General features: G+C 39.2%; 1 protein-coding gene across 1 annotated transcript in view; it reads right to left on the reverse strand.

Moving 5' to 3' along the window:
- Positions 1-17,258, reverse strand: part of TCERG1L (transcription elongation regulator 1 like) — a 116,873-nt gene that overhangs the window by 91,967 nt on the left and 7,648 nt on the right. The window contains exon 4 of the mRNA XM_067299573.1: positions 6,557-6,754. Coding sequence (XP_067155674.1) covers positions 6,557-6,754 — 198 coding nt within the window. The remainder of the gene's footprint in view (positions 1-6,556; positions 6,755-17,258) is intronic.

Here is a 17,258-nt window from a genome sequence, read left to right on the forward strand (position 1 = left end):
CCTTCTCTGCCAAGCTGCTCTCCAGGTGGCCGGTCCCCAGCCTGTCCTGGTGCCTGGGGTTATCCCTCCCCAGGGGCAGGACTTTGCACTTCCCTTCGTTGACCTTCATGAGGTTCCTCTCTGCCCATTTCTCCAGCCTGTCGAGGTCCCTCTGAACAGCAGCACACCCATCTGCTGTACCAGGCACTCCTCCCGGTTTTGCATCGTCTGCAAACTTGCTGAGGGTGCACTCTGCCCCACTGTCCAGGTAATTAATTTTTCTAATATTTTCAAATATTGAAATTTGGGTAATTTTTTTCACCAGACACTAACCATTGAGGCACAGTGAAGAAAGAGTCATAGTGTCCACATAACTACGTTACATATGCATGAATGTTTAAGTGAACCGCTTATGAATGACTCAAATACCAACATTTTAAACATTTGTTTAGCCAACAGCATTGGTATTACATCTCCAGCTTGGTGTGAGGCTTATCTCAAGCCTTCATCAATAAAATGTAAAGTAAAACAACAAATTGCATGTTATCTTCTGGAAGTTGTCAAAAGATAATTACAGATGCAACAGCCTAAGCATTTTAGGATTACACACTAGCATCTTGAATGTCCTTCACTTCAAGAGTGAATTTTGGCTGACCACAACATACACTTTATTCAAAACCTTACTCTGGATGTTGGCTTTGATGGCTTCTTGCTGGAATTTCATTTTTCCAAAAGAAGCTGTAAGCTTAACAGCTTTTCAAAGAAACTGAAAGCAGTGCCAGATATAATATAATAAGATATAATTTTATTGTTGCAGGAGTCACTAATAATTACTGTTTTAGCCACTTTCAGAAGAAAGTCTAGTCATAATATTCAGGATATTCATCATTAGAAGCTGCCTGAATCAGCTGCATTGCTCTATATAATGTATGGAAGGTACCACATAGTTCTTATTTCTTTCAAGCTTAAAACTGGAAAAACTGCACTCACTAGTCAAGTTATTAGATGTTCTGAGGGGGCTGCAAACTCCACTCAGCATTTCAGTGCACTACAAACAGAACTCATTGTACAGGAATGATAACAGACACCATGCTAAACACAACAAAATCTCAATAAAAGAAAATAAGCATATCAAAGACCCTGTCAACGAAGGAAAATTGAAATGTTTACCTTTGTTTAAAAATTTCAGGAAAAAAAGTACTTTAACAAAAATGGCATCAAAGCAGCACAATAGTTATACTCAGCTTTTTGTTAGGAAAATGCCAAAATGAATTTCTAGATAGAATTCTACATTCTGAAAGGCAGAAAATAGAATAATGTATTTGGCAACTGTACAAATATATAACAACTGTGTTACAAAAGTGATGGCCGCATGCCTTGTCTTGAATGGTTTGAGATCAACGGTTCCTAGATGGGAATGGCTGAAGAGGAGAAAAATTCAGAAATCAAGTCTGAGGGACATGTTCTCACTGGAAAAATTTCATAAATCACATTATTACAGAAACTAATCCAGCCACTCTCCAGAACAAAATTCTATTATTTTCAAAGGTATTTCACTTTTTTTTTTTTTTTTTTTTTTTTAAGAATGAAAAACAAACTAGAAGTGAATAAGCAAGCAAAACCAGTGCACAAAACAGGAGCCTAGGATTAGGATGCTTTCTTGCAGGTGGCAGAACTAGCAGCCTGGTGACCGCCGCACACCTCCCTTTACATCGCGCTTCGGGGCACAGCTAGATGAAGCAGCATAATTCGCTAGCAGAGCTCCAGACAGGCTTCTCACTTTACACTCTATTTTAGAAACTTTTTCTATGATATTCTGGAGCCTAGCTGTTTCCAGGAACCATTAGCCCTCCAGATTGCATGACCTGGTCGGCAGTTAGCCTTATCCTTCTGCAACTATATATACAAGGATTACAAGATTTTTCAGTCTCAGCAAACACCTACTCACCTATTATAATTATGGCCCTATAACCACTCATAACATTTTAAATCTCAAGTCCAGCAGCGTTAATAGCAGAAAACTGATGTCCTATACTAAGAGTAACTGCATGCTACAGTGGGCTCTCAGGCTAAAGGAAATTTGTGTCCTAAGGCTAGGAAAAAGCAACACACACATTTCAAACTTACTGATCACAGGGATTATTGATTCTGATAACATCTGTTATTGGGTGGAGACATGTGCTGTGAGCTCACATTTCTGTAGAGCAGATGATCACAAATGATCAGACATCACTGTGCTTTTGGCTCAGTTATACTTGCTCATTTGGGAGCCATGCCACAGTGCTCATTGATGCTTATTTTCTCAGCCTAAGGTGTTTTGTGTCTGAATTTTGGATCTTAGCACAGAGGCACCCACTGAGCAGATACTTCTATGACTTCTGATGAGTGCCGATTGCCAGGATGCATAGATATGTTTCCCCCTTACCCACGCTTTCTTTAATTTATGTAGATCTGTATGTAATTCTCTAAAAGAAAAGAAAAAAAGAAAAAAAAACCACTGACCCACAGATCTGCTTGCAATGCATTTCAGTTGTATTTCAAGCATTGCGCCGCTCTGAAGCTCCGCGCAGACCCACCTCGCCACGAGGGCTTCTCATGCCACCGCACCTCTTTCCTTGTCCTGGTGACTCACTGCCACCGAGCAGCAAGAAACGCTTGCCCAGAGCAGGACAAAGTTCTGCACATGGCTCTGTCCCCTCTCTGCACCTGGGAAATACGGCAAGTCTTCAATACAAAAATACGCACATAGACATAAATACGCAAGAACTAACTTATGAGGGCATGAAGTGTTTCTCTTGCAGATGAAAACAACCCACCAGATACACCTGTGATATTGCAGGGAGAACGTGGACTTGAGGGCAAATCTATCAAAGGGCAAGCGAGTCTGGCATTTATCCTAACGCGCGCCCCGGGGGCTTCTTTCCCCGTCTCCGTAGGGGGGGCTGATGTGCTGAACGCTGCTCTCCGCCCCGGGACTCCCGCCACGCCGCAGACACGGAGGCCACGGGGCCTGCTCTCGCCCGGGGGAGCTATCGGTGGGAGCCGTCCTGCTCCTCAAGATCACAGGACATTTGCTTCATGTAGAAACAGGGAGTTTCCTGGAAATTAAACATTTTATTTTTCTTCTTTTCCATAAGTCTACTTTATCACTAAAAGTCTGTAAGATCAGCATGGTGCCAAACTAATACATAATGGCAAAAATTATTCCAAAAGTTTTTCATATCACAGAGCCCTTACACTCGCGGCAAACCTGCTTTACTCCCTCTCTCTTGAACAGGATTAATGTATTATCATCTGCTTTTTATCGGGGGGAAAGATGCATGTAAGCTCAAGAGGAATTTTTTTTTTACAGAATCCTGTACAGGAGAAGGATGCAAAAAGTTTTAAATTCCCCGATATCTTGATATCTCTATTTCTGCTTTTCTTTTATAAAATGTAAACTGAATTATATTAAAATGAACTTACAAAAATTATCATAGCATTCTGAATACTTAAAATTCCTCCCTGCCCACAGCAACTGGTGATTCGCTTCCACCTTCCAACTCCATTTTTTTCTTTAAAAAAAAAAAAAAAAAGCAGGGGGAGGGGGGGCACAAAAAGACACAGATTTAAAGAAATTCAGATTCCAGAAATTAAATCTGTGATGCAGGAAATCTGTAAGATACTGAAAATTCTACTTGCCAATACCTGCTGGCATACATCACTAACATTCCTCCTTTTTTCCTAATTACTAATTCTTACTAACTTACTAAGTTTACTAATTAAGTTGCCAGAAAGTAACACAGCTGAACTGTAAAGCTGCATAAGTAATCATTTTAAAAGCCTCTTTAAGAATAAATATTCAGTCAAATATAACATTATTGATCAGACAAATTCCACCCACACTGCAATTAGAAATACAGTATTACACAAGGTGGTATTGTAATAGCTATACCCAGTATAATCAACTAACAGTTCATAATTAAGTACACAAATGTTTAGTCTTATAGAAAACAATATGCTTGTAGATTTAAGATGGAAATAATCTACTCTTCTGTTTCCTAAATTCATTCATATTATGTGAACATTGCCTTACATAAACCTTAGACTAGGAGAACACGAGAAGTTCATTAATTACCACGTTACTTTATAAATCATACATGAAACAAGAAAAATGCAACTGCCCCCAGGGGCCACAGATTACATTCTTTCAAAGATTTATTTTTTTTGAGAACAATAGGTCACCTTTAATAAATGTCAACACACTGATGTTTTTAACTCAAAGGCAGACAGGGTTATAAATATGTTCTACACTTGGGATTATCTGTGCATTAGATTACTTTTCCTTGATGCTTTCCCAATCATTAACTTATACTGCAATATAGAAATGTAATTTTGTTTTTGACAGCAGATAGCTGCCTTTGACCAACTGACCATTTTTTCCTGTAAGCTAAGTTAAATCCAACTTCAACGTCTTGTCTACCGTGTATTTCAACAGAAGAGATCACAGGTAGTCATACTGCAGCAGCAGTGTGTACAGAGTAAATTTCTTTTTAAATGTTTCTGCGAAGAATTTAACTGGTGTGTTCTCAGTTAAACTCAAGGGCTCTTTTCATTCATGTCTACCAAAATTCTGGTTCATTCACCAGCGTTTATGAAAATTCTCATGTCTTTTTATCAGGCAGCTGTACTTGTATTTCTGTGAACACAGACAACGCCAGCACAGCTTGAAAGCCATACCTATTCCAAGGCCGTACGAACAATCCTGCTTCCTCGCCTACTCCAGAACGTACCACAATTCGTAGGAAGTTCAGGAAGCTTTTCATCAGCCTCATATTGAGGAAGATAATCTAAAATGAACACCTTAAAGTCCTCTTCACTACTAGCACAATAAAAAGAAATTTCATGAAAATGCTTTATAGAAATCTTTGCAAAGTACATAGCCTTCACTACAGAGACTTGACAATTAATAAAGAAAGATGTTTAGAGGAATCTCAAGTTTATTTTACATGTATTGGGCACTTTCAAGCTTTCTGTTTTTAAAAAGCTACTATATATTCTGTAGGAGGAAACACCCAGAACTGTGCAGTTTACTGTGAATGATTGACAATGGGATGATTGCTCAGACACTCAAAACACGATATTTGATAGCCTATCATACACTCATTCGAAAGGAAAGCAACAATTATCACAGCCTGACATGTTTATCATTGCAAAGCTGAGCCAGTTATCTAAATGGCATAGCTTCTCAATATTATAATATTCTATCACGTCTAACACAATTCATGCAGAGCTTGCTATTGCAGTTGTAAATCAAAAGTCTTGCGACTGCTTCTTCCTAGAACGCCCGAGCATTTGAATTCAGGGAAGATCTTGTCTGGAAGAATATATCTGGCATGTAATTCTTTTTCAGCACAGATAAAGAATGACTTTTCCCCTTCTGGAGTCTCCTCGAAGATGCTTACGTATGGGGATGCAGAATAGTTTCTGTGGATCAAAGCAGAACTCCGTGGGAAGTCCCACCAACAGCTAGTCCCGTAGCAGCACTTAACTGTGCTTTGTACCTTTATTTAAGTACACTCCTCTCGTGACAATGTCTGAAAGACTTATACCTTCATTTGTATGAGTCAGTTTGCTCCACCTTCTTCAAACTCCCGAGACGTTTCACAGAATCAATATAGGTAACAACTTCTTCTAACTCTACTTTCCTGGAAGTCATTTACCTGAACGATTCTGACGATTGCTCAACAGGAACAATAATTACCAAGATAATTTTTCACATGAGGATTTCATCTGAACACCTAAAACCATAACTGTATACTTTCCACAAATTTCTATCTCACTCTATTTTGCTATGTTACACTTCAAATACCAAAAGAAGATGGAAAATGCACCCACATTGAAACTTTTAACATAATTGGTGTATAATATTTCTAAAATATGGTCTTAAGCATACAAGATACAAAAAGTTTCAAAAATAACCCTAAGACTTTAAATCAGTCAGATTTGCTATAGCAAGTTAGGGATGCAGTACTTCCTCAGGAGTCATATTCAGAATGCTGTTACCTGATATCATGCTAAGAAAACAGCATTTTTTCCAGTAAGCAACCACATCTAAACTTATCATACAGCACCATGGCCACATTCTTCCAGTACGTTTTATAAGCTCACCCAAACAATCTACTTAATCCTTAATCAAATATTATTGCATGTCTAGCAGATCCCTTTCAACTGCCAACATTACAAGATTGAGGGTCTTCTGCAAAGAGTAAATGCCATTGACCATGTCATCTTACTGACCACAGAAGTCAGTAGGACCATACAGGATGCAACTCAGTTCATATACTATCCATACATGTCACTGCTTACATAAAAATTGAACGTTTATATGGAGTAATCTGAGTTATGAACTCATTTTTAAAACAATTTCAGAGGACACCACTAAGTAGCATCAGAAAAAAATAACTTTAAGTCCTGAACACAGTAATGCAATCTATATCCACCAAGTGTTTAACAAAGAACACCGAGAACAAAACTCATGCTCAAAGGTGCTCTCTGCCTTCCAAACTCAATAAAAGCCATCAGGAACAGATCTTACCTGGAAAAGGTGAGGTCAAAACTGGAATTTTGATTGGCGACAAGGTCAGCACATGGCATGGCTGGACACTCGTAGATGAAGGTACCTGAGGTGTTTCGGAATCTACTGACACCATGGCGGTGGTGGCTGCTGCTGCAGCAGCAGCTAACGCAATGGTTTGATTACCGCCAACTGGTTTAAGGCTATTCTGGCAACCACCTATAGAAGAAAGCAATACAATATATATTAATTTTAATTGGAAACAAATGGGTTTACGCAATATTTTTCAGCATTCTGAATTTCAAAACAAGAAGAAACAGAAATATTCGGTATTTTTCACATGGCCTCCATTGTTTGTGTGTCCACCTTAGTGAGACACTTTTTTTTTTTTTAATATTTTCACAGGACTCAAAAGCCATGTAGAATTCAATGTAGAAAACGTGTAATAGCACAGTTTAAGAAGAATTTTTACATAATAGCTTGTCCAAGCTCTACGGCTGAGCCACTGATTCAGTGCAATTGTTCTCTTGCAATAGCTCATCCCCTAGAGTCTTGCCCCTTTCGTAATTCTTATTCTAAAAATCCTAGTTTGTAGTTAGTGCATCTTTAGAGATTAAGACACCCATACATTTGAACATACCACTGTAACCTAGAGGGAGAAAACAAAACAAAAAAAAGTATGCAAGTCTTATATAAACTGTTAGAGTTACCACATTGAAATAAAAAATCTACATTAAAAAGCCAAACTTTTGAATATATTGGTAGGTATTTTCAGTTCAATGGCTTCCTAACCTTGCACGAACAACCTTATTTTGTTTTTACCTAAATATAAGTTGTCTGATTTCAAATCTGATTTTTTTTAATTTGTTATATTAACCGTCTAATGTTAGTGTTTTACAATGGACTGCTTTCCTGTAATAATAAATAAGCAGGCAAATACCCGAGTTTTAAAAGTAGTATGTACTAGCAACCTTCCTCTTGAAAACATTTTATGCAGGAAACATCTAACGATTTTAAACAAAAACTATAAGAAGTCTAGTAAATCCAGGCTTGAGTGCACTTTTCACTATGTAACATTCACCTTTAAGTGTAACAAGCTTAGGGGAAGACCTTCAGAGCTCAATCATGGCTAAGTATGTTAAATAAACAAGAAAATGAGTAGTAAAAATCTTAAGAAGAAAACCTAATTTGACAAACACCAGCTGTTACTCTCTCTCTACACTGAGCTATGTATTCAAAAATTAAGCAATCATTAGCTTATTATGTCATTTAGCAAATGTTTTCAGTGCATGCGGAAATCCTTCAGGCAAGAAGAGCCAACTGGTAGCTTTGCAAAAATCACTGTTTGATCAGAGTCATCACTTCAGGCATTTCATAAGTTTATGGAATTTCTTCTCCTGAGTGTATCTCTGTGCATTTCTTTTTTTAATAGCCAGCAAAGGGACACTTAGGGCCAGACCACGACCCCGGTACGTAACTGCCGAGGAGGAACCGGGGAGAGCAGCAGCTCGTGGGGGCTGGCAAAGCGACCGCTAACCCCCTCCTGGGGGCCCGGGCAGCCCGCAGGTCCCGCTCTCCGCCCCAGGGATTTTTTCCAGGATTTCATCCAAGGCCTCTCCCTGGGATTTCCCGGGATTTCCCATGCCCTGGGCGAGCGAGCCGGCCACCAGGTGCCCGGAGGCACGCCAAGGCAGCAGGAAAACTGCTTCGGATCGTATCCCAAGGCCTGCAACTCCCCACGCGTGGAAAAGGAGTCCAGAGGTCTAATTCAGGCTTTAGATTCTCCTCTGGATTCAGACATCTAAGAAGTTTTGCACTGCAGCTGCCAACTGCTGTTACTGTTCTCAATTACCATTGGGAAAAAAAATGGGTCAGTGGTTTTTGGAAAGCAATCTGCTTTGGTTATAGCTAATAAAGAGATTGGGGCTCTTGAGGTTATTCGTACTGCCTAACTTTTGGCTGCTTTGCTTCCAACTCCCCACAAACAATTTTTTGCCAACAAAATAAGCTCTCTGCATTAGCAAAACTGAAGTCAGATGTTTTCAGTAAACATCACAAAAAACTTCTACTACTTCCACTGTATTTGTCAATTCCAAACACGATTCCTTTAAAACACCTGCCTATGCACTAATACAACAGACACGCAGGCCATAAAAACTCCCTGCTAACAAACACTACTACAGCTTTGATCCTTCAGCCATGGATAGATGAAAAATAGATCATCCTACCAGAGTCACAATGGAAATATTAAAAAAATCAGTGTCAAACTAATCCAACTGTTTGGTACAATTTTATTGTTTATTTACTTGAGGAATAATCCAGAACATTCAGTTAAATTAAACACCCAGCCTCCAAAAGACTGTACTCGTTTCTAATTCCAGGAGTTGTCTGCACTTGTGAAAACCAACAAAATGTCTTCCGTAACGCTCACAGAAGCTAACACTGCATGAAAAAGTGACTTTCCTACCAGCTTCCATCAGTGATTCATACGCAGAAAGGTTGTTTACTGCTCATTTGATTCTTTTATTTTGGGGAAGAAAATGCAATTCCCCAAAGAGTCTAGGAAAGCAGCATAATAATATAAGCCTTAGATGCACAGATAGCCCAAGCTGTCTACGAGCATACATGAGTGAAACTACTGAAGCAGGAGGAGTTAGCAGGGGTTCCTTATTAAAGTTTCATCGATTTCCTCATTAAACTTTCATCAATCAGCTGAAAGAGAAGTTTTGGTGATTTCCCTGCCTTTGATGAAGTTCACTCTCTTTCTCCCTCTCCCTCTTGCTAAATAATTCCATGAAGAAAAGACTACACTTATAATTGTTAATGGTTGGGAACACATAGCTGGAAGGGCGTTTTGGGGTCATCAAGTCCAGTCCCTTGCTTTGCAGTCGACTGAACAATTCATGTCATCAATTTATCAAGCTCTAGCATAAAATCAGATCCGATTTGCCAAAGCAGCTCCTACCAGAAGTGGCCCAGAACACGACTTTTCAATAGTTAGGGATTTTCTCCTGTATTCAGCTTAGCTGGAGAGAAGAAGTTCTCCTCAGAAACAAATCCAATTTTGCAAGGCTATAAGCATCTCCAAGTACTTTTTGAAAGGGTTTCTTAGAATCATCATTAATGACCCAACACTTACACAAATTTCAAGAGTCAAATACCTTGAAAATGGTAGGAAAATACTATCACCACTATATCCTCGAGGTGGGAAAAATTGCTAACCTTTCCCTAGCAATAGTTGTTTCTCCAAATTTGTTTTTGTCTAGACATGCTACACCACAGGTAGTAATTGTCTGCTTAAATTACAAACCCCATTTTAATATTCTTCCCCAGACTTCCGGCTCTGCTCTTCACAAGCAAACAGATTAGGAGAAAATATTTGAGGCGGTCAACACATTTTTATGTGAAGCAATTGAAGAATGAAGAGCAGCTGAAGAAGCAATGAAGAGATTATTCAGAGATAATTAATCAGAGATGATGAAATGAGGTAAATGAGGACAAAGAAACAATGCAGCAAACCGATTCACAGTGGATGATGTGTTCTCAAATACCTACTTCGTAACATCCTTGTAGAAAAGTGTCTATATGTACAGAAGTAGAAAAGTAGCTGTTTCTGCTGTACCTTCTCTTTTATTCTAACACAGTGACATCTACGTAACATTGTGAATTGCACCTTATTCCTTGCTTTTGACCTAGAAGATCTGTTTTCACTGGCAGGTCTGTGCCTGCAGGCTACGTAATGCACCTTGAGCTCCCAGGTACAACTCCTGCAGTAGTATCAAACAGCTTGGGCCACGCTACGGCGTCTCACCAGCACGAGGCTTGCCAGAACAGCTTCATTTTTGGTGGCTGCAGCACGCCCTGCCCCTGTTCTTCAGAAGGATGGGGAGAGCCTCCAACTCTTCCACCGCTCCTTTGCTCCTGAGAGCTTTGCACATGTAGGTACACTGACCCGATGGCAGACGGACACGTACCGTATGACACATGTGAAGTCACACGGCATGACGTACTGCCCTCAGGCGCCAGGGTGCCGGGCTCCACAGCCTTCCAGGTGACCAGAAACTGGCTGGCCCCGCTGAGAACCATCAGATTCGGCACGCTACGCACTACAGTGCGCACTCAGCTTTCTTTTCAAAATCCACCAAAAACTACTCTGCTTTCTCTCTTCTGCACTAGTATCCTCTTTAAAGTCATGTAAGATTTCTGCAACTAGGTAGAACCCATCAAAATCTGACTTTTGGCTATTAATATTGTCTAACACATTGAAAATGAAATTCCTACATTTTCCCCCTTGAAGGAAATACAAAAGAAGAGTAATTGCCTTATTTAACAAAATAAAAGTGTACCAATGCTTGCAAAACTTGAAGATCCACTCTTATCCAAAAAGGTTAATTTGAGTCCTTCTCTTTCAGGCAAAAAAAAAATTCCATATTGCGAAAATTTAGTGTACAGATAAAATAATAAATTTAAAATTGCACTTGATAATTACAGTCCTTCAGTCTTTTTCTTCAGTTTTGACTGCAGTAAAACATCTTCCTCAAAAAGATAAGAATATCTTTCCCAAAAGAGCCACATAAAAAATTAAAAGAGCAAAACAAGTCAAGCAGGTTAAAGGCCTTTTGAATTTCTTGGTTGTCTTGGAGGAAGGAAGAATTAATACACAGCAGTGCATGTTCCTTGCAACTTCTATTAAAGATCAAAAGAAACTTTGGGTTTTGCTTACACTTTCAGCACATTATCTATTCTAAGTGCCCAACAAAGGCACCCTACGAGCTCTTTTGCACTAGGAGGTGTCCTCCTCCTGGCGAGGACAAAAGCACTAACGCAAGACATCGACTTTGCTGCCGTTTCTTTTTCACTTGAAATAGCCAAAAGACACAATTGCAACACAAATAGTTCCCACTTCAGTGTACTGATCTGTTTCTACCTAGGTAAACACATGCCAAATATATGGAAGGACACAACACTCTGTACATCAAAGCTTCCCAAAGTATTTTGAGAAGCTCTTGGACAGCACCTCCATTATATACACAGTCTTTTGTAGTTTACTTTGGGAGAAATAACGCCAGTACTTAATACTAACAGGAAAAAACATACTAAGTACTGAGCAATGCCCAAAGGGGTCTGTAATATCTTCTATGTACATTTAAAATGCTAAATATTTTGAAGGCTTTACACAGAAACTCATATGCTATAGAAGTTGTATAAAATTAAATACCAATTCAGTTAAGTTGGTATAACTTCAATTAGTTAAATACTTTGACCACCATGTTTACAAAAGTTAGTAATATGGAGGTCTTAAACCTCATACACAGAAATATGAGCACCATTTTCTCTTCTCTTTGAAGTAATATACAAGTTTCTTGTTTTAATTCATAAAACAAATTATCACTAACATCCTCATTTGCTGTATCCTTGTTTCTCGTGAGGCTCAGGCCAAGCCATTAGTTAAAGCCCTCCCAGACAGCCAGGCTGCATTTGAAATATGTATTGTTTATTATCCCTTACTCCTTTTTTCCTTCATCCGCAGCATCTTAGGGAAAAAAATACTGAAGTCTTTTAGGTGACAGTTCTTTATGGAAATTATTAAACTGTTATCAGTATTAAAATATCTACTGTCTTTTGATGGGGAAAAAAGAAGAATGAAGTTAAAATAGGCTAAAATGACTGTTGTTGATTGATCCTCCTTAAGAACAAGCCATAAAAGCAGAATAAAATATTTACATAGAATAGAATATTTGAAATATTTAGAATGGAATATTTACAGCCTTGCTGCTATGAAAAGAGGCAAACTTATACCAGCATCTGACAGATTAAGATGTTGCCTTCAACTACCTTTTTTTGACTAACAGTAGCACTGCGAGAGAAACAGTCTGTCCCAGCTAAGGAAAACATTTATTAAAACGCAAGGTGAAGAGAAAGAAAACCCCGACGTTTTGTCCTGTTCTTCGGCAGATGAGCGTTTCCTCACCTGCAGATGACGCAGGACTCCCAGCGCCCCCGCTGACCGCCATGCCGGGGGCCCAGCAGCAGCAGCAGCTCCTGGCCAACTGCTGCCCTACGTGAGCCAAGAAGAACATTTTCACAAAACTGTTTAAACCACCAGCTGTAAATCTGGCATTTCTGAAAACCCTACATGCTGGATTGTTTGTACAGTTGATAAAAATGATCAATTCTATACAAAATGATAGATGGGATTAAATTATCCTGTTCATAAAAACTGTAAGTTTAAAGACATGAGTATAATTTTAATAATTAATATAGATATTTACTCTACATATAGATGCATCTAAATATACTGATTTGTGGAAATTTTCTAGGAAATGCTGGTTGGACTAGGGTTTCCCACCATTTAGCAAGGCGCGCATCGCAAAAAACAGTCCTCCATATAAAAATCATCTGCAGGCACCGAATCTTTCCTGAGAACGGCTGCAGAGCCCGGGGCTGCCCGGCGCCTGCCCGCTCGTTGCCGACCTCCCGCTGCACAGCGAACGCTGCCGCTGGGCGCGGAGACGGCGCAGCAGCGACGGCAGGACCGAACGGCCGCTCCCCCCTCCCAGGGCTGAACCCAGCCCCCTCCGAGCAGACAAGTGGGGGCACGCGTTTTGTGTGCATCAGTGGTTGAATTTTCAACTTTTTCAACAAACCTTTTCTCACACAGGTAGATCAGAGTCAGGTGCCAAATGGAAAAGAGGCTTAAAAAAAAAAAAAGTAGTTTTTTTCCAGATTTAATGAGTTGGAGGTGAACTTCATGTCTCTAGAAATGTTGTGATTATTAGGATTTGATGTGAGCTTTTTAGTTCTTGAAGTTGAAAACAGTGGTAATTTTTTTTAGATAATTCCCCATAATTTGATAGCACCTGGAGATAGAAGCTATTTTTATTATTGTTTTATTCACTGCTAGAATTAAAAGGCTGTTTGTTACATATCATCGGGATCAAATATTAGATAGTCTCCTTGCTTGCTCCACTCAGCCCTCTCCAATTTTAAAGATGATTTTCTGGTACCATGAAGTCAATAGGACCAATATGCTGCATTCTGGTGGTCTAAGATTCCACTCCAGCTGAGTAATAGCTATCGCTGTTTCCATAGGAATAAATGTAGCTCTAAGAAGGATACATAAAAACTATCAATAAAAACATGGTTTACTTTTCAGAAACAATGAAACCTTCGAAATATTTCGCAAAGTTGTTTCTACAGATTCTATCATCCCCTACACCATCACCTCTGTTTAGAAGGCTGAATGTCAGTTATTCTGCACAGCTGGATGCCTGTTAGACCTCACTGAAGACAACTGACCAGAGTATTTGCTCCAACAGAAAAACTTACATAAACATTTACAAAAGGAAAAAGCGAAGGAAAAGTGTTACCTAAATTGAACCTACCCTTATATAATATTCTATAGAGTACTAAATCCAGTTTATCACTAATTGCAGAAATTTTGGAAATTGTACTTGTCTAACACGGGACTGTTTTAGGATTGCATTCCAAATGAATACAAAACAATTACTTCCTTTATCAGCAAAGTGCATTCTTGAAATTTTGGGTTTGAGATTTTAATTATACGTTAAAAAGATGGGGACACAGTTGCTTCTTAGTTAACTCCCTCCTGTCATTTCTTGCACAGTTCAAAATTCATTGAATAGCAATCTATAAAAGTACCAGTCTGCCCACTCATTAGGGTGAGCACCCACTCATGTGATGTGACTGCATCTTGGTTTCTTTGCTTTTTCTCTCCTAGTGTCCATTAACTGCCTGGAATTTGCACTCAAATCAGCTGTCTGCATGCAGTGCTCCTATGCAACTACCACACACGTTAGGTTTTGACACCATTTGTGGTTTCAATAGGAACTGCAGATGCCTGTTGCAAGGAACTTTATCTTCTCATCAGGCACAAATATTTGGAAGACCTATAGCACATAAATTTATAGGACCAGTATTTTTACTTGCAGAATTCAGATTACTGAAAATCTGATGGCCCTGCGACCTAAAACGCTTTGAAATTTTAGGTGGTAAACAACAGTGGAGCAGTATTTATCAATAAATAAAATGAAGCAATGGGTTGACTTAAATAGTGTATATATCTCAATGCAAAGGAAAACATATCGCTATTTCTGATCTTCTGTAGCCTGAAGGGAATAAAAAAGCATATTTGTTTTTATATATGCAAATTCCTTTTATTGCACGTGTCTGCCAGTAACAGCATCCCTATTAGCTTACTTTTCTGCCCGTATGCAATAAATAAAAGCACCTTGCTCTTACCAAATAAAACCAGTCTCTGCAAATCACTGAGAGATATGAATTTCTTTATAAAGGGGTCTTAGGATCAGAATAAGGCAATATTATGAAAGAGTCAGAACTACATGCCTTTGCATAAACGTATTGCATGTAGTTTTACTTACATAAATTCAAGTGAAAAACAATCATAACTGGAGACTGAAATTTGTACTCAGTTCAGGTAGATCATACAAAGAGCACAAATTTATTACTCAAAACAAAAGCTTCATAAAGGCTGCTATTAAAGTTCCAAAGTCAGGAATCCCCAGAGACTTCATTTAGTGTTCATCTCCGCAGTGCCTGAACGGCCCACGAATAAAGATGGGTTTCCAGGACATTTCTGCAATATTCAGGCTCCTGCATTATTGTTTTTGTTTTACACGTGGGGAGCTGTAGCACATACACATTAAACACAGAAGAATCCACAGATTTAAGACGTCCAATCTGAGAGGCCCAAACCCTGACTTTTTATGTATACTTGGCATTACAAAGGGTCATGTGCTCCAAATATAAAGCCTGCAACTCTTCTGTTTCCCAGCTCTTTGGAAAAAAACAAGAATTTGTAAGCAGGTTGAGAAACAAGCAGAGTACTACATGTGGCAAAGGCAATGCGGGAGTCCTATCTTTCAGGACCAAATTTAACAAAGTAGACTATCATTTCTTGCAGTCCCCTACCATATGCCAACTCTTAGTCTCAGACCTCCAGATTTTCCAGTTTCCAAGTCTAATTAATTCTAGCTCTCATAATGTGACTCTTCACTTCCCCCAGCCACTTCTGCCTCAACACGCACCACCTCTTCCAGGCGCGGAGGCCACCTGCCCTCCTCAGCCCACCTATCGCCCCACTCCTCAGCCTCGGAGCAGACCCACGAACCCGGAGGGACACTGTCCCCCGTCCACGTCTGCCTGTTCTGAGCCTGCTCAAAACAGTCCGTTCCTTCTCCCACCTTTGCCAACAAGGAGGCACTGAAAGAACTACAAGAGAAATATCTCCCAGCTTTACGGACTTGTACAGGACTCTGGGCAAGTTACAACCCTGAGCTACAGGTGGGGAAAAATCCTATCTGGAATATATGGACACAGTTCTTCAGCAAAGCAGTCACTAAAATCTCACCAAGTATGTGCATGCTGGAATTTTTCAAAAGCACCAGACTTAGCCCAGTTTGGGAACACTTTGACAGGACACCTGACAAAAAGACCTCCAAACTTCTACATTCCAAATTTGTTAAAAAAAAAAAAAATCATAAAACTTCTCAAAGAGAAGGTGACTGAAATTTAACAGACAAAGTAACCACATTTCTTCATAGATCTGTATTTGGAAGTGTCTGAAATTTAAGCTGAAATTATCTAGAAAATTATATGTCTACATGTATATACATTCTAATACAGATACTTGCCATGAAAAGTGTTGGCTCAGTTCTGCCAAAGTTCATGGGATTATAAGAAAGAAAAAACAATAATAATAGGAAGCATCAAGTAGTTTTAATCTATATAGGACTGGTAATACTGAAGCAATTTGGTGAAAAAAAATATATGAATTCATTCATTCTTATAGTTCCGATTTCACTATCAATGGATGAAAGAGCAAAAAAACTGCTTGTTGAGCAAAGAGACGCTACTGAAATGTAAAGGCAGTAACAAAATTTTGACTTAGCAAAAAAATATTTTCTACTGAAAGGTCATTCCATGAAAAAAGGTCTCATTTAAGAAACACTCTATTTTCCTTCAAGAAAATCAACACTAAAGTCTTCATCCAGGTTAGCTTGCCCCAGGTAATACGAAAAACAGTAAATACCCAGAGCATTTTTGTGGAAGATCAAAACCATTAAAAGGCTTTCACCTCTTCAGTGTCTCCCTACAACATCTACTGCTCTGACGGAGAAGAGTCCCTGAAGGAGATCTCCAAGAATGCAATGTATTTGCCATAATTCTTCTACACACAGCTTAGGAGGTATTATTGAAGAAGCCTGCAGTACCAGGACCAGTACAATACTCATAAGATCAGTGAGGAAATGCACTTTCTGCAGAAACGTGTTTCCAAAAAAAAAAAAAAAAAAAAAAAAATTTGAGGAATATCAGATGGTTCAAGGTGAAAATAAATTTTCAAACATTAGAATTTCACTTAGCTCCAAGCAGGAACTGTAGAAGGCAGTACCCAAAGCTTTATTTACCCAACAAACTAACTGGAGCTCCTGCAACATAAACACCGTGTTTTCAAGGTTGTTCAGGTCTCCAGATAGCTGGGCTGAGCAGCTGTCCATGACATGAATCCTTAGAAACTCTTGAGGATATTTATTCAGTAAGCTGCTGGGAACACAATGGAAACAATCTTTGCTCTGTGCCCTTGTACCTTTGGCAGCGAATGGCCAGGTACGGTTAGAAAGGCCTCAGGATCTCCCTGCAGGATTCCCAAGTCTGTATATAGATCTACCCAAAACACAACACC

Source organism: Apteryx mantelli, chromosome 7 (genome assembly GCF_036417845.1).
Source record: "Apteryx mantelli isolate bAptMan1 chromosome 7, bAptMan1.hap1, whole genome shotgun sequence".
Lineage (NCBI taxonomy): Eukaryota > Metazoa > Chordata > Aves > Apterygiformes > Apterygidae > Apteryx > Apteryx mantelli.